This window comes from Myripristis murdjan, chromosome 12 (genome assembly GCF_902150065.1).
Source record: "Myripristis murdjan chromosome 12, fMyrMur1.1, whole genome shotgun sequence".
In the NCBI taxonomy this organism is placed as follows: Eukaryota; Metazoa; Chordata; class Actinopteri; order Holocentriformes; family Holocentridae; genus Myripristis; species Myripristis murdjan.
In genome coordinates, this window is record NC_043991.1 from 21822895 (window position 1) to 21841438 (window position 18544).

At 39.7% G+C, this 18544-nt stretch overlaps 1 protein-coding gene across 4 annotated transcripts in view; it reads left to right on the plus strand.

Moving 5' to 3' along the window:
* Nucleotides 1-18544, plus strand: part of rgs3a (regulator of G protein signaling 3a) — a 188123-nt gene that overhangs the window by 78947 nt on the left and 90632 nt on the right. For all 4 annotated transcript variants that reach the window (XM_030065316.1, XM_030065317.1, XM_030065318.1 and 1 more), the window contains 2 exons: nucleotides 1060-1171; nucleotides 9376-9419. In XM_030065316.1, coding sequence (XP_029921176.1) covers nucleotides 1060-1171; nucleotides 9376-9419 — 156 coding nt within the window. The remainder of the gene's footprint in view (nucleotides 1-1059; nucleotides 1172-9375; nucleotides 9420-18544) is intronic.

Below are 18544 nucleotides of genomic sequence, written 5' to 3' on the forward strand. Positions count from 1 at the left end.
TGTGCCCTGGTTAGAAACGTACAGTAATGTGGCCATAAAAATGTTTATGACTGCAGTAGAGAATTAGGCTCATAATCACTGATACAAGTTGATGGTTAATAGTTATTTACATTGAAATGATTAATAATGCTTACTTACTACCCAGTAAACTACTTAATAGCAGTTTATTGTTGCACATATTATACCATTTAATTTACTACATTAAGTATTTGCAAATGATGACCAATTGATTTGAAAAGCTCTACATTGTTTGTCAAACATCTACAAACATTACACAAATAAATGGACCAGACATTTTGACACTTTGTTAAAGGGTAATAATTGGCTTAGAGACTGTCTGTAAACTTTATTTGGATGACTATTATAAAATATCTATGTAATATTTGTAGATGTTTTACAAAAATTTACATCTTGTCACATCACACTATTAATTCCTGGCTCTTGCAAATTAAAGTCTTTAAACTGGTTATTCATCACCAGGCAGGAGTCTGCTGGATGATTTACGGTTGCCATTAGGAGGTAAAACAACAACCAAGAAAATTCTCTGATTAAATTGGTGCACTTATTCATGTGCAGGGACGGCATTCAAATTGTGTTTTAACAGTGCAGGTTAAAGTTGGACATGTATGTGAAACTGTGAATACGGTGTTTGTGGTTCTATGTGAGAATGTATCTGATGCAAGTGTGTGTAGGTGTGATGCATGAATCCTGCGCTATACTGTTGAGACAGAGACTTGAGTGTTTTTATGTATATGGTAAGTGTTAGTTTAGTTTTGATGAAGGCATGAAGTGTGAGAGTGTGAAGTGAAGTAAAAATAAAGTGTTCAGAGTGTTTATCAACTTTCTCCCTCCCTTCATCTTTCATCTTCTCTCTCTATCCCCTCTCTCTCCATCTTTTCCATCCTCCCTTCCCTCTTCCCTCTTGATCTCCCCTTTTCTTTCACTCTCTCCTCCCCTCTTGCCTTCTTTTAATCTCCCACCCCTCATTCTCTTCCTTACCATCCTCTGTTCTTCCTCCCTTTTTTCTCTCTTCCTTTTCTCTGTCCCTCCACCTTGTAGGTGACAGTGTTTGTCTACACTGACCTGATGCTGGTGACCAGGGAGGATGAGCCAGGCCGGTGTAATGTCCTTCAGAGCCCCCTGTACCTCCGACAGCTGCGACTCCAGGACGGTATGTAGCCATTTCCTCACCTGTCGACAAACAAAATGTCGAACCCTGGATGCAACAAAAGAGCAAGTGTGACTTTGTGAATGATGTAAATGATTATTCTAAAGTTTGCTCTCTGGTGAGATCTTAGCTGCAGAAAATGTTGTATCCTGTTACATCAGTCTTTCACAAATAATTTGTAATAAGTTGCAACCTGTTTGCCTCTGTGAAACCATGTACAAAGAAACCTAATTTTCCAAGCCCTGGAGCAAATGAAAGTAAGTGTGGTTGCTCAAGTGTCCTAAAGGTATTGTGTCTCTCTATCCCACGGATCTACATGTTTATTTTTATTTATTGTTTTTTTTATTGTTTTATTTATTTTGTGAGGCCGACAGCCTGACTGACATTGTGTCTTGTACTTGCAGCTATTTGCAGCTAACAAGAAAAACAGTGAAATGCCATTTTAATGATTTGACAAGTAGCATCATAGAAGGCTGTGCATTTCACCAGGCATGTCAGGCCATTTCCAGAATGTGGTACAAAAATACAGAGGGGATGCACTCGCTTTTGTTGTGCACTGGAGAACCTATTTTTAATTTTGGATGATATTTGAAATGCCATTCCTTATCTGGGATTGGCCCATTGTGTCTACAGAAAAAAATATATCCCAGCACTACTGACAGAGAGATCTCGTAACTTAACCACCCATGCTGAAAATATATTGACTCACAGTCCTGTCAGGCATGTTGGACAGAAGCAGGATGGAATTATTTTTGGCAGTTTTTGTGGTTATAAATGCTGTCCTGTTATCAAAGGGTCATGATCTCAGCAAGCGCAATGTCTTCCGTCAAATTTCCTTCAGGCGAGACAGGAACTTTCCACCAGATCACTAATTGTGAGTGACTTGGTAAAATCTTGGATGTCAGAGATGTCAAGATGATTATATGAAGTCACGGTTTGTCAGTAATTGTGGTCTGTTTGGCATGAAGCACAGCGCAGGAATCAGGATTCAAAGCTTGAACTGAATGAGACATCAAGCCTTGGCAGATATGTGACATTTAAAGGACCATGCCACTGATTATGAATGTTTGGCCCATTTACTACAATTTACCCACATCTTACATTGCAACAAACCATTTTGCAAATCACAAAGGGGTACTAAAGATTGCACAGCGTATGATCAAAATCACCCTATTCTGATTCTGTGGTTAACAAAGTTGTAGCATTCATAAAACACAGAACTGATACTTGGCTGTGTGAAGGGGACTCCGTGGGGACTTTCCATGGGGACTATTTTTCGGCGGAGGGACCGTTTCACTCTGCCCAGTTTTAAGTCATCAAAGCAGAACAGTGCTGCTGCTTTTAGGAAAACTAATGTGGACGACTTCATTACAGTGATGAATACTGGTGTGAAGAAAGTTTGAAGTCTCTGAAAGTTCATTTTCATATCATAGTGGTATGAATGGAAACTAATGGCTTGATAAAAGATATCGTTATAAAAATCTGACTGCACACTTTAGGAAAAGATTCACAGAAATATGACGTTTATATATTTGTAGCTATTACACTAAAAATGCAAAATGACTTTTACAGTCCTTTTTTAAAACAACAAGCATAGAGATCACAGAAGCACTTTTTCTTCAACCAGTGCTGCAAGTCATCATTAATACAAGTCAGTAAAACCATCTCACAAAGCCAACAGCCTTCTTACATTTATCAGTCACTGAAGTCTGAATTTGCAATGCTCATCTCCTGCAAGAATGTACTTTGAATATTTCAGCCAAGAATGTCTCAGATATAAAGCAGACGACTCCGATCTGAACGGTGTACAATGTCAAACTCTCTTTTCCCCGTCGAACACATAATCCAAAAGGAAACGTAATGCTCAAACACAGAAAATTTGCCACTGGAAATAAACAGATTTATGTGTCACAGTGGTATTTTTATATTTCAGCTGAGGCGAAACAGACCAAGTTCCCTCAGCTTTGTCCTTTTATTTCACCTTGGTGTAAACACTCATCTCCTCTGGCAGAGTGCAGAGAATAGCTTGGCCATCAGAGTAACACAAAGCCAAGGCAAGTCAAATAAATAGGGCTTACTGTAAATACCTGTGTTTAGAATAGTGGGCGGGGACGAGGAGAGGATCTGCAGTCCCGTTTTGGGACAGAGCCACTGGAGAGGGGACACAGACCGGGAGAGAAAAGGTCCACGCTGCTGTAGCTGTTGGGAGAATGAACTGAAAAGTAATTACATGGGTGGGACTCCAATCTCCAATCCACAAATCTCAATACCAACGTCAGTAACACAGAGGAAACGATATCCGTTATACTTCAGTATAATTTGCGTAATATAATAGTTACAAACAGGCAGTGTGGTTGGCTAGGTTGGATGCGTTTCCACTCTTGGAAAATGGAAAATTCAAAAGCCTCATATGTTCTCCGGCTTTTGCCTTCTCCATTTGCCTCGAAGGCAAAATACTTCCATACGTGGGTTTTGTAATTCGCTCTTTCCAAAAGTTTGTGAGTTGTTAGTTTGTTGTAGGTCAGGAGGAGCTGGAGGAGTACCAGACTTTGTTGTTTGTTCTGTGTGTGCTGTGCTCTTTTTTGGGTGGTGTTGGTAGTGGGTTACTCACAAATGCGCCATCAGTTGGTACTACTGATACTGCGTAAAAACAAATACCTCTCAGTTTCTTGAAATTTGACAGGATGCGTTATCAGCACTATCGATTCCTGTGACATCCTTACTTCCTCGTTGCCCTCTATTGTGAAACATCATTCCACATACAGTATTCATGGCGGGGCAGACAGTAATTCTGTAAGCATAGATGGGAATGGGGAGCATCCAGCAGGAAACATAGGACAGAAGCCAAAAAATAAGTAAATAATACCCCTTTTACACTGACCTAAAATCCCAGTACCATCTGGGATTTAAGCTTGGTGTAAACTATTTCACTCCCACATGCTAAATCCTTCAACATCATCGGAAATGATTGGCTTCTGCTCCGATCATCATTGCTTTACACTTTAGGTCGACAATCCTAAACTAAGTGCAGCTTTAACTCATGAACTATCATAAATCACCTGGAAATCATCGTCTTTTGAACTGGACTTTGATGTAAGATCATGGTGTGGCTGTAAGAAGAGACTGTGAGGGTGGAAGGTCAGGAAAACCACAGTTTCAGTCTGGTTGGAAGATTGTGACACCGTTCAGGCCAGAGGTGAGGTGTGTATGCAGGGCTTCTGTGAATGGTGTCACCCCCTTTTTCCTGTGTAGTTCCTGTGTTCACAAAAAAAAAAAAAAAAAAAACCTGTAAAAGTGATGTAAGATGAAAAGAGTGAGGTGAGTTTTAGATGAATATTGATTTGTTGGATCTTGTGAAGAAGCTGTTGAAGTGGTGGGTGCTGCTGTGTGTAAAGGATCACCATCCATTAAGATCCCAGGGTAGATTTTAGACGGGTGGTTAGGGGTGACGCTGAAACTATAGTGTCCCATACGCACCAAAAGTAGGGGCCTAAATTTTCCAAAAGTTTCTTCAGGTCCCTAAACTCAGGTCACTGGCATCTCTGATTCAAATAGATGGAAATATGATTTTGACTTACTGCAACAATGATAGCAGGTAAAGATCCAATATTATTATTCCGTTATGCTATGTTTTAACAAATCTTTTTAACATTACCCATTCATCATTTATTGCTAGCTTTTAACAAATATTCTCTACAGCAGAGGTACTGCAGGGTAGAGTTCTCATCGGGCCTGAAAATTAAGACCCGACCCGACCCGGGCCGGACTGGGCCAGCCCGAGGCCCGACCCGACCCGACTAATTAGCCGAACTTTAGGCCCGACAGCCCGATAAAGCCCGGAAAAAAAATAAAAAATAAAAAAAATCGCCAAATTCGCCATTATTTAGCAGAGCCGGTCGGCCGCGGCACCGGGGCACCATCAGTCGGTATCAAGCGGGCCGGCCGCGGCACTGGCCAGCATCAGGCAGCTCACCTGTCAGATCCGGCAGACCTGACGGGTGGGCGCGGTATCGGACGGTGCCGCGGCTGGCCCGCCTGATGCCGACTAGTCTCCAGTCTAGAAAACTGGAGATTTTTTTTTTTTCCCGTGCGCCCCCAGTTGCACTGCCCATAGCAGAAACCGTCCCTGCTGCCGAGTCTGCCAGCACAGCGGGATACTGCTGCAACTCTCTCTCACTTGTTTGCGCTGCGCTCGCACAGCTGGTTGTCTGTCTGTCACTGAAAGTTTAGCCTCCAAATCCAATCCAGTCTCTCACTCTCTCCAGCAGTCACATAAAAATGAAACGTCATAATCAATAACACAACACATAATTCTATTTTTTATTTAAAAAAAAAAAAAATCCTCCACAGAACCCGAAGCCCGACCCGACCCGCCCAATTCACGTAAATTTTAGGCCCGACCCGACCCGAAAATGTCGGGTCGGGTCGGGTCGCGTTCGGGCAGAATATGAGAACTCTACTGCAGGTGGGTCGTGAATTTTTTGACTGATTAGACAATTTTTTATATATTTTTTAAATTTTTTTACCCGTTTTTTTTTTCCCACCACAAATTTAAAAGTCTTTAAATACACATTAACATGAATCCAACATATTATAGCAAATGGATAAATTGAGACAAAATACATTATCTTTCAGTCAGCAATGCACACATCCAGCAAGGCTGACATGACCCTCTGCCTGACAACCTCCATCCTTCCAAGGTTAGATAAGTTGTGAGCCACTCATCAGGGTCAGACATCTCACTCATGTGGGAGGATGTGTGCCGTCCACAGATGGCTTGAGGATGTCCCTACTACATGTATGTTTAAAATAAAAACATGAATCTCTTAATTATTTGAATAGTTCAGTATTGTTTGCAATGTTACAGATATGTTATTCATGGCCATCACTTATTTTTGTTTCCACTTGACCTTTTGCTGTCACTTTACCTTGCACGTTTAAAATAAAAACTTGAATAAATAAACCTGTGCATTATTTGAATAGCTTAGTATTATAGTATAATGCACAATAACAAGGTACATTTATACATGTCACTAGGCCCAGTTTAATATAAAACACAATTTTATACAATATATATTGAATCAATCAATCAATCAAATCCTTTATTTAACCAGATAAGATTCACTGAGATTAAAACCTCTTTTACAAGAACGATCTGGCCAAGCAAGGCAGCAAAAGACAGAGTTACAACACTAAAAACATTCCAACAGGCAGAAAAAAAATAAAATAAAAAAAAAATAAATAAATAAATTGGGGGTCCTTGCTCCATCACTCAATCAGTTTGGGGGTCCTTGGCTTGAAAAACATTGAAGACACCTGCTGTACAGATTGGCCTCTCCCTGTGGTCTAATGTCTAATTATAATCAAATTTGTCAAAGTAAATGTGTTTTTTATAGATACACAAATGGAAAATGAAAGTCATTTTCCAAAGTGCCAAAACTGCACAGCACAGTGAGGATTTGTTTGCAGAGAAATGGGAGGTGACCCCATCACTTCCTGGTCAAGCTGTCTCGATCTTCAAATACCTAAGCTCACACGAGCACTGACCTCAGTTCAGGTTGGCATGTGCTGCTCTGTCCTCCCAACAGACAGCAGTCTCCCCTGTGGCACTTATATAACCTTCTGACCCCCACCCTTCACCCAAACAATTGGAAGTTCCCGCGGGTGGGGATGGAGCAGGCTGTGCGTGTCTGTGTGTGTCATGAGAGGAGGGTGCATCTCCACCCTGTTGCCTGTCATTGTTATTTCGCTTCAGCAGCGTCACTCAGGAAAGAGGTGCCGGGGGATTGTGTTTGTTTCAGCAAGGGTGTGTTTGACGTGTGTGTGTGTGTGAGTGTGTGTGTGTGTCTCTCTGTGTGTGTGTGTGTGTGTGTGTGTGTGTAATGATATAGTACAAGTTCAATACAAGGGCCTTCCTGTGTCCCTGTCACCCCGAATAGATACTGAAGTGTAGAGCGTGGGAAAGAGTGAGGGTAGTATCACACACACACACACACACACACACACACACACAAACAAACACAAACACCAAACTGCAGATTACAGAAATCACAGAGTGTTGATCCTCTATAACCTTATCATAGAGCAAAACAAACAGCTTATGCATAATGCATCTTCTAGCCGCCCATCAGCATGACCTTATCAAGACTTTATGAAAATGCAGCTCCCACTCTGTCATTATGGGAGTAATTACCTCGCAGGTGAAGCTGAGATGCAAGATGTGTCAAGATGTTAAATTAGCAAGAGAACAAGTAATGACTCCAGTGCAAAGTGCAGTCAACAAGTACTTGATTCTTTATTTGTTTTGTGCTTGAGTGGATTTTCACTGCCACAGCTAATTACTGAGATTACTGTGGATTTGACATATCAGTATATCACTGCTATCAGGCAGGACCACTCACCTTCAAAACTGCGGCCTTTGAGAAATTAGGAAATTATATTTCTCTGTTCAAGCTAACAACGTGAAAACATGAAGAATCACCAATTGTTTGAGTGACTCTGCACTGTTTGGCCTTGGAAAACCAGAAAGATATGCAACAGCGACCTCTGCTGGTGCTTATTAGAAGATGCACATTTTTCCAATCGCAAGTGACCACACATGAACAGAGCGTTGTTGGAGGCAGGAGCCCATCACCAAATATTGAATGACTCCCGCATCTATCTATCTATCTATCTATCTATCTATCTATCTATCGATCGATCTATCTATCTATCAATCTATCTATCAATCTATCTGTGTGTATTTTTAAGACAGGAGAGGGGCGTGGAGAACATGTAGGGTCTGGGCTGGAATTGACCTGCGTCACTGCAGTAAAAATATGTGGTATGCATCCCACTAATTGAGCCACTAGGGCGCCCCAAGGTATAACTTTTGAAAATCAAATATTTGACATGATGTTGCACTACTTTTATTATTTCAATTTGAATTGTAATGCCACAGTGTGGTATAGTAGCATCTCTCAGAGATATATAATGATTACTGTCAATTATTGCTGCACACAGTAGCTGTTTTGACAGTAGGATGCATTCTGGTTTGTTAATATTACCCATCCTGGCAATTGTACAACAACATTGCCTTATATTAGACAGCACAGATTGATAAACAGCCTAATATTCATTAGGGCTGTCACAAATCCAGTTAGGGTAATAATGTCAAGGGTGCATTTAGTTAATAACTGCCGCCTCTCTCAGGGTCTCTAGCTTTAAATTATTACAAGGCTGGTTTAGCTGTGGTGAGCCCACACACAAGCAAACTCTCCCTCTCACACACACACACATGTGGCTGTACATATCAGTGTCCACCAATCACATGTAGGCCCGACTTCATCCTTTTGACTTGGGAGGTGGTAGGGTTTAATCTCGGCCCTGGTCCACTCTGTTTGTTGTTTGCGTGCTTTTCCTCCGGAGGCTTCAGTTTCCAGTTTCGTCCTACAGTCCAAACACATGCAGGCTGGGTGAACTGGAGACAGGCGTGTGTGAGTGTGATTGTCTGTGTGTTAGCTTTGTTAAAAGTGGATGGATCGTGGATGCTTGTGTGCGTGTGTGTGCCTATGGTACTAATAGCTGTCAGCTTGAAGATATCTGTGTCATTCCCCCTTGTGAGCCATGTCTCTTTTCCTCCTCTGATGAAAGACAGATAGTAGAGATGGATGGAGGGGAGGGAGGAGACACCGAAGGTCGAAAGGATGAGGCCTGTCTTTCTAGAGCATGCTCAGTCATTTTGAATCTGACCCCAAGGCCAAGCTGCTCCTCAGCTTGATCTTGAGAATGACAAAAGACTGTCAGTTGTGGTTACAATATGTTGTACGTGTGTGTGTGTGTGTGTGTGTGTGTGTGTGTGTGTGTGTGTGTGTGTGTGTGTGTGTGTGTGTGTGTGGTGACAGTGAGGCATTACAATTAGGGTGGGTCATCTGATTAAAACCATTTCTCTTGACATCACAGGCTCACTGAGGACTGACTTGCTCAGCCATTACTGACACACTTCTAAGAGGCTGACCCACAGTGAAAGGCTGACATAAATTAAAGGAAAACTGGCAAAATCGCAATTGGGAATGCAAATAAAACGCTCTATTTAAATTTTAAAAAATAAGGAAAAAAAGAGGGGCGGGAGCGAGTGAGGGAAGGTGGTTGATAGTTTTTGATATTTGGCATGTAGAGAAAGAAAGGAGGACAGAAAATTCATGAATGTCTGTGTTTTTGTCTTGCAGATCATGCTGAAGAACTCAGATTCTATCTCATACACATGACTGAGGTAAGAGACGGACTGTGTGTGTCTGTGTGTGTGTGTGTGTGTGTGTGTGTGTGTGTGTGTGTTGGAGAGAGAGAGGGAGAAGGGGAGAGAGAGAGACTAATGTGGAGAGCTTATTTTGTGTGTGAGCCGGAGGGGCCATTGACTCTGGTGGAAATCACATTACAGGGCAGGCACAAGCACTAGCCGAAAGCTCTAATGAAAATGTCTTCTCTCTGTGTTTTCTCCCTCTCTCTCTTTATGAATCCTGGCTTCATCTTAGCTCTGTCTCTCTGTCTTTATCATTTATCATTTTCCCCCCATATATGACACATGAATGCATTTTTAATTTTTTTTTCTCTTACATCTGTATCACATCAGGAAAAACACGGACACACACATAGGAAATATCTCTTACGCAGCTCACCAAGGAACTGAGTGTACCAGCCAAGCCATTTGTTTGACTAAAGACTTAGAATTTTTTTTTTCTTTTTTCATTTTTGGCCATTATTGACTTTTTGTGAGAAAAAGCAATTTTGAAGATTTAAAATATCAGATAATCCTCCATATAAATCTGTAGATTACAAAAACACATCAAAGCTGCTATGTGTAGAATATTACTCTCAATAAATCATTTTCAAATATGTTTGGATAGCAAAGTGCGGTGGCTGTGGAAGAAGGAGATCATGGACATTTACGTAATTGCTTTGTGGGTTTATTTGATGTGTGCCCTGGCACAGTTTTCTGCAAACCAAGCAAAGGCTGATTTTTTTTTTTTTTTTTTTTTTTTTTAAAGGAAGTACCTCATCCCAAACAGGAAGAGGAGATTTGTGAATCAGTGCACTGTGAAACGCCTTGCATACCACTTTCCTCAAAGTGAATAAATTTTAGAAAGTGAGCGTATAACCATGGTGCTGTGGGGAAACAAAACAAAGTTTAAGACAGCAAACAAAAAAACGCCCCTGGAAATCGTACAAATGACAAATATAATCGAAAAGATGATCAAAAACTTTAAAAAAGGCATCATCTTTTAAATCACTGATATGGCTTATCCTGCGAACCAATTGGCTGAGAGGAGGAAACAAACAGTAGCAGCAGAACTTGTAGGCTGTGTCGTACCCTGGAAATATAAATACTAATTTAATATTAATTTGTAGCTCAGCTTGATTCATGGGTGCTGAAGTGGAACATGTTTGCTTGTGTCTTTTTGTGAATTTTATGATGCAGTGGACGAGCAAGCCGTGAGCTTTAATATTTCATTCTTGCACTAACCAAGCCTTTACACCGAGGAACACCGACTACACTCATGCATGAGCAAATGCGATATTACTGTATTAAAGGAACAGTTCACCAAAAACTATATATTTTGTTTTATTTACTTGCCCAGATATCTGATGAATTTTTTAATCACATATCTGACTGAGAACAAAGTGCCAAAAACTGCAGCCATTTCTGTTAGAATGGAGTTCAGTGACTGCATGTGAACGTGGATTTCATATTCTCCAACTCTGTGCAGCATAATCCAAGTGTTAACCCTCCAACTGTATGTTCTTTACATCTGTATTATAAAATAAAACCTAAATAAACTACTTTTGGAATGTATTATGGCTCTTGTTTTAAGCGATAGTATAGCTATTGAGCTCCGGGGATTATGCTGCATGAAAGTTTGGGATTTTGAAATGAGTGTTCTCAGATATATTTTGTTGCTGTTTGTCAAAGTTGCAACAGAAATAATCACAATTATTCTACATGAGGTATGCAATTAATTACTTTTTTCAACGAACATGCAGGATTAATAAATGAAGGAAAATCAGTAGGTTGTGGGTGAAAATTTCCTTTAATGTTGCCGCTCAGTTTTCTGTCTTATCACCTTTCCTCCTTCGTTTCTCACATCCTCTTCCTCCCGTTTTGCCATGGGTTTTTATCAACTGTAAAACTCCTCCTCCTCACTGTCTCCTCCGCAGCCCTTAATCTTCTCACAGCTCAGCGACACAAAATGTCCTTTCAACCACTTGTCCCACTATTTTTTGCTTTGAAATGTGCCACGTAACCTCATTAGCAGCTTATGAATTTTTTAAAGGGACTTTTTTTTTTTTTTAGAGATAGACCAGACGGAATGAGAGGGGCCTGATATCTGTCCCACAGGCTGGAAAGGAGGAGGGAAAAAACCTACAATATATTCAGTCTGTCCAATTAAGCAAAACTATATAAATAGAATACATGAGGGAGAGAGAGAGAGACGATCACATTAAAGCCAGACTTCAGCACTTTTGGACCTATACTAATTGTTGGCTTTTTGTTGTATACCTAACATATGTAACAATAAGGAGTATTGACATTTTTAACACCACTGGCTTTAGGCCTGCCAGCAAAACAGAAAGAAAGACTGAAGACGTTGCTCCAAAGATACCAAAGTAGTATATTGTAGCAGATAAAACTCCTCTCACTTTATTTCAGATTAAAAAGAGTTGACAGTGACACAGAGAGATGACACTTCACTCTTATGTATTAAGTTTTCTCGGTTCTATGAACTCCACTTTGCTTTGATATAGGAAATTGGAGTCTCAGAATATGCAAAGTATGTCTTTAAGTATGCAAATTAATTCTGCAACTATCGATGTTGCCAGACAGAAGCGGAGACAAACCTAAAGAAAAAAAAAGTATTGATCTACTCATCAGCATATTCTCTTCTCTTCTCTTCTCTTCTCTTCTCTTCTCTTCTCTTCTCTTCTCTTCTCTTCTCCCCTGCTTTCTCAAAATGTGTCCTTCCCTCTGTAACTCAACTTGACTTGTAGCCTTGCTGAGTAGCTGCTAAGCTAGCAGTGTGTGCTCATTTATCTTTAAGCGATGACAGGTTCTTTATAGAGTGGTTTGGCCCTCTGGTGCCTCTGACAGGGAGCTGGCGTTGAGAGCTGGTGGACACACATGTGAGAGGGATGGAGGGAAGGATGGAGGGAAGGAAAGAGACATGCAGATATGGAGAGGAAATCTATAGGCGCCCTCGGTGGTTGCACTCCTAAAGACATGCAAGACAATGAGGACATGGGTGGTTGACTCTGACCCTCCCTGCTATGTCTCTGTGTGTATGTGTGTGTGTGTGTGTGTGTGTGTGTGTGTGTGTGTGTGTGTGTGTGTGTGTGTGTGTGTGTGTGTGTGTGCGTGTTTGAAAACTGTGTGTAATGTGATAGGCTCTAATTTAATTGCCAGGGTGAGCCCTGGTCTGTCAGTGCAAATGTCAAACACACTTGCACACACAGAAAGGGAGAGTGAGGTTCAGAGGACATCCTCATTGCTCACCATGATGCATGTTTTCATTTATTTATTTATGTTTTTTGTTTAACATCGCACTTGCCCAGAGGCCTTAAATTATGAAGTTCCTGCTGAGTTAATGGACACACTGTTCTGCTGCTTTGTCATAAATGACTCAAGTATTATAAAACACTGTGTGAGAGCTGAATGAGACAGTATTCAGGAACGGGATGACGCCTGATGTTACTTACAGTCATTTTTTTTCAGTAGGTAATTAGTATGTGGTGATTATTTGGTTATATTTTATTTTGTGTGTTTTGCTATACATATGTATGTTGTGTGTGTGTGTGTGTGTGTGTGTGTGTGTGTGTGTGTGTGTGTGTGGTGTTAATGAGATGTTATGATCCTCCCCTGAGCTTGAATCTAGACAACTAATTATAATAGTAGTAAATAACAATCCAAATAATAAGCAGCTTAATTAAATAGCATCTTTATGGAAAACTACTACAAAGTGCTTTATAAAACAAAAGAAATAGTAAATGCAATTTATGCACACGCATATACTAGCACACATTCAAACACACACAGACACGCACACACATGCACATTATGCCCGTGGTTTTTAATCCCGCTGCTTTAGTACTGCTGGTTTTCTTCTCCAGCAAGTCCTTAATTGCAGTTAACTGCATGCATTTTGCATCCCAGGTGTAAAACTGTCAGATTAGATGGCTAAAATGAAAACCAGCAGGGCTCAGGATCCCAAGGACCCACAATCTGTTAAGCCGTACCCGGTCTCCCCACCTTGCATACACTCACTTCATCCACATTGAGAGAACCCAGTGACTTTCTTCATGTCACTCACCTCATGTAATCACACACAAATACAGATACAAACAAATAAACCAACAACAAAAAAACAAATGGACAGAAATTGAAAATTAGTGCTGATTCACTTGGGAGCGCCAACTCCCACGTAATGCCACACACACCTCTTCCCATCTGAGTCACACAACGTGCCTCCAACTTCCACATAATTCCAGCTCTCCCGATCAAAGCGTGTCATTCCTCTAATGCCCATCAGTGAATCTTTCACACCATCAAATGCAGAGTATAATAAACTAGCATTTTCATGTGATCTCCTGTCCACATCAGGTGTTTGACTGTTGATTTTTTTTTTACTCTTATTTTTTGCTGTTGTCTGGTGTGTGAGTGCACTTTGATCCTCCAGAAAAGAAGTATGCAAAATTCAATCTATCTTTCTTTATTTTGTCTCATATTCAAATTCAAATTCATGTGAGCTTTGTTTGCATGATTGTAGTGTTTCCATTATTGCCAAAGAATGTATGCATCACACTGTGTCTGAACAATTAACATGCAGTAATAAAGAAATATTACTACTGCTAATAATAAAGAGCCAGTGCAAGTCAGCATATGAACTTACAATACATTAACAACAAAATGTAAAGAAACAATAGAATGACAGGTCTGTGTCATGTCAGGAATGGTCTTGGTTTTATGGCAAGCAGAAACATACAGTATCTTGTAGCCAGAAGGGCTGTATCAGAGTCAATATCAATATAGGGTACCATTTGGTGTCCCGGGCAGAAATCACTCACTTTTCATGAAAAATTTGCAAAATAACAAAACTCTGAGGGTTTATTATAAATGGCCAAACATTTACATTTACACACATTGGTACAGAGATACATCTTTAAAAGGGTGTTTTTAATATTTTAAAAAAATGTCCTATGATTAGATGCATGTGATTTTGCCATGTCCCAAACTCCTCTCTACTAACTTCACTGAGTGAAATAAGTAGATAAATGATATACAATGTACAAACCTTTTACATGCTCTTGTTGCTCTCATCAAGTACTTGAATAAAATGAGTCAATTGGATCATTTATGGACTAATGTCATAATAATAATAAACATTTTGCATGTGTCCCTGGATTTGCTGTCCACCCTGTCATTAGGTGGTTACTGCCACTAAAAGAAACCACCTGCTGTAATCAGTGACATCACTACCACTGCTTTGTCTTTTACAAATGGAGTGAAGAATAGCTCCTGCAGAGAGAGTACATATCAACATTTATATTTTGACATTTTCATCATTTTATGATTGAACTTGAATGTGTTCAATCTTAATGTGTCCACCCTGTCATTGCAAAATATGAATCTATATAAATGCTTTTCAGAAATTCAAAATATGTTTGTTAAACTATACACAGTCACCTTCCTAACTGATACATGTTGCTAGCTAATGGCCCAACATGTGCTCATTAAATGCAAATTTCAGCCAGAAACGTCCTCCCTGTCATTGTCCACCCCGTCATCAAGTCTAGTTTTATAACAGTTTTATAAGTTTTTCAGTGTTCCAGAAGTCAAGTGGAGGACAAAACATATGCAGAGAAAGAAACCATTTGAAAGGATACCTATGTTTATACTTTTTGTGGCAGGCCTACATTTAGGGACCAACATGTTTTTGTTTTGTTTATATCAATCTTGTTTTTTCGTCTAGTTGAAGGTTTTATTTATTTATTTTTGCTGTTGTTGAGTGTCATTTCCAAATGTAGCCTACCTGTGCACAATTCAAAATACAGTAGCTGAAAAAAGTCATGTTTCGACAAAAAACATTTGTTGACAAAACCATAACATTGTTTCCTTTAAATATATATGAAGCATTTCACTATTGTCCACCCTGTCATGGCAAGGTCCACCCCGTCATGTCATTGTCCACCCCGTCATGTTCATGTTTTATGTGAATAAATAATTATTTTCACAAGTTATCAAAACCTTTTGTGTGATTTTGCTCTGAAGAGATTAGGGCCAAACAGTATTATTTCAAAGTTTGACCAGATACCTTTATTTATAGAGTTTATTCAGAAATGAAAGTACAACTTTCACAGATTTTACATATACAAACATATTTTTCCATAATTTCTGTATTTTTGAGAGATGTTTTCCAGAAACTAAAATATATTCCTGAACGAGGGACCAAATACCTTTCTGAAAATGTACATTTTGTATCAATATATGATTAGAACATATTTACTCTATTTAGAAATTGTCCCATGACAGGGTGGACACATTTTGCAATTCGCTTGTACTTTCTATGCTTGCAGTCAATTTATAAAAGGTGCAGGAGCTTGACCAACATGCATTTCTAACAGCTTAAGGTCTACTTTATACATTGGATATGGAGTTCAGTGGAAAATCTCATCTTTTTTGTGTGACATTGGGAAGTCTCAATGGCACTCTATACTGATATTGACTCATCAGTAATCTCTCCCAGAATACAGGGACGTTTACCTTCTTTTGTGCAGTGAAGGATTTCTGGGCAAATAGCACTGGCTTTGTGAAGGAAATCTTCCCGTAGGCCTTTGTGTGTATTGTGCTCTGTGAGGAAGAGAGGCTCTGTCTCAATCTCTCCGAGTTTGACTTTCCTCTCTTGGTTTTCTGTTTCAATGTGATCACTCAGTCTCTACATTGTCAAGTTTTTTTGTTTTTGTTTTTTTACGCTTTTTGTCAGTTCAATTAGTTAAGTAGAGTGCAAACATATACATACAATTTAGGGTCAGATAACAGTTGAGTTTGTGTTTTTTGTTTTAGTGATTTCAGTCCAAGAGGTAATGCAGTTTTCTTTTTGGGTATTTACAATTTGGTTCAGTCAGATTTTTTATTTTTTTGTTGTAATCTAACACTAGCGCTTGTTTTCAGTTGCTGCCAGAATTCGGAGGCTTAAGTTTGAACAGGTAATATCACGGATTGCTGGCCTCGTTTTCTGCCCTGCACGCACTGTGTTGCGCTTTCCTCTGTGCCTTTAGTATATTTTACCTGATTTCTGCAGGTGAAGCCTCAATTGGGAGTTTTTGCCAGCTTGAAAAAGTCATCTTGTTTTAGTAGGCCACAAATCTAATGCTGCTGGCTCAATAACCTCTATAAACAGTTTTAACCATATTTGAAATGGTATTTTTATTTGCATTGAGCTTTTCATAGCATCAGGAGCTCTTCTTGCTTTTTCTTCAGTTTCCTTTGCTGCCAGATTTCTAGTTCATTTCTAGTTGCGCTGATAGATTCTTTTGTAGGGATTTTCACTTTGAAACTGACATTCACATCGCTGGTCTGTTGGAATTGCTCCTGTTCATATTTGCACACCAAGGTCAGACAAATGTGGCTTCTTCCAAACAAACATTACATCATTTACAGAATTTGGTTCTTTTTGATCCAATTTTGACTGCATACTTTCTGTTTGAATGCATGCAGATCATACATTTTTCCCATTTAAGATGACCTTTTATAAACAAAGCAAATATTTTACTTTTCTCTTGGTGTACATTTTAGTCAATTTGGGACTGAAGGGTGAAAATGTGATTAATGTCAAAATGTCAGTAATGTTTGTGAGTTTAGTATGCTGTAGAACAATTTCCTGAGGTTGCTTTTTAAACACCTCTGTAGTTGTTTGGGTTTACTCTATCACCATTCTTGAATTTTTGAGGATATTTTGAGGATTGAGTCCATTGTTCCAGATATCATGGAGGTGTCCAACATTAAGGTCTAAACTGAAATATTTTATTTGACTCTTATCTCTTGTCTGCTACTGTGAACTGTGTTTTAAAGTGAATAAGGTTGTGAGAAATCTCAGTCATTTTGACTGAAAACAAAGAATGAGGCTTCTCACTCCGCTCCTCTCTTCTCTCCTCCTTTTAGCTCTACATCTCAGACCCTGTCACAGCCTGTGCTCCTCCTTTGTCTACTCCTATCCTTCTCTAAAAATCACTGGAGGTCATCCTGTTTTTAGCAGTTGCTCAAAAAGGAACTGATCTAACCTAGATTTACACGTGAATGGAGAGTGTGGGGGTGCACGTGTGTGTCTTGAAAGTCAAGTCTGCGTTGTGTGTGTGGAAGTGTGTCAGTGAAGGAGAAACAGCAAGGAAGCAAGAAAATGTCATCAAGGTAAAAGAAAAACGAAGCGAACAAGGACAGTTTAGTGTATTGAGTGTTACCATACCAGAATATTTTCTCTCTGACCGTGGGAGTGTGTGAAGATCGTCACCGAGTCACCATGGGTAACTTAGCGGACCGGCTCGGACCTAAGAAGAGGTTCACCAGGGAGGCGAGCTCTCTTCAGCAGCACCTCCTCTCTGACGATGGAGATGTGAGTGCTGCTGGTTAATTGTTTTATTCAGGCCACGTATAAAGACCTTTAGGAAGTAATTCACATTTGTTTACTCTGTAGCTTTAATGCTTGAATTAGGATTAATAGAAATAATAGTGGTAGTGGCTGTGGGAACGGTAATATCAGTATGTTTTATACATGAGGAATACATTTTCCAGTGCACGGGAATGGTGTTATAATTAAAATGAAGATGGAAACACACAAGGCAGTGACTTACTCCCACTAAATTTGAAAACAGTGCATATCAGTCATTGACTTTTTCTGTTGTTAGATGCCACTGTGCCTCTTTTAATGGCTTACATGTACACGATCACAACAGTGAGCTGTGCTGGAGTCTCAGACAAATGAAAAACAAAGCATTGGATAAAGCTTTTGACATAATTGTGGTAAAGAATTTGGAAAACAGGTGGTCAGATGTTATAAATTCAAAGGTCCTACAGGGGTAAGAGGTATTTATGGAGACTTGAGTGGAATACACATATTATTTTGACATGTGATTTCTGAATGGGCTGTGAAGTTAAATAAGGCATGAGGGAATGGTGATGAGTGTCATGTGTTACTGTCATCTATCTATCTATCTATCTATCTATCTATCTATCTATCTATCTATCTATCTATGTATGTGTGTGTGTGTGTATTTACACTTTACTGTGCAACTTTGGTTTTATCAGTTTATGCCAAAGCATGTGTCATTTCCTTAAGTGGAAGCTGAGGATTTCAT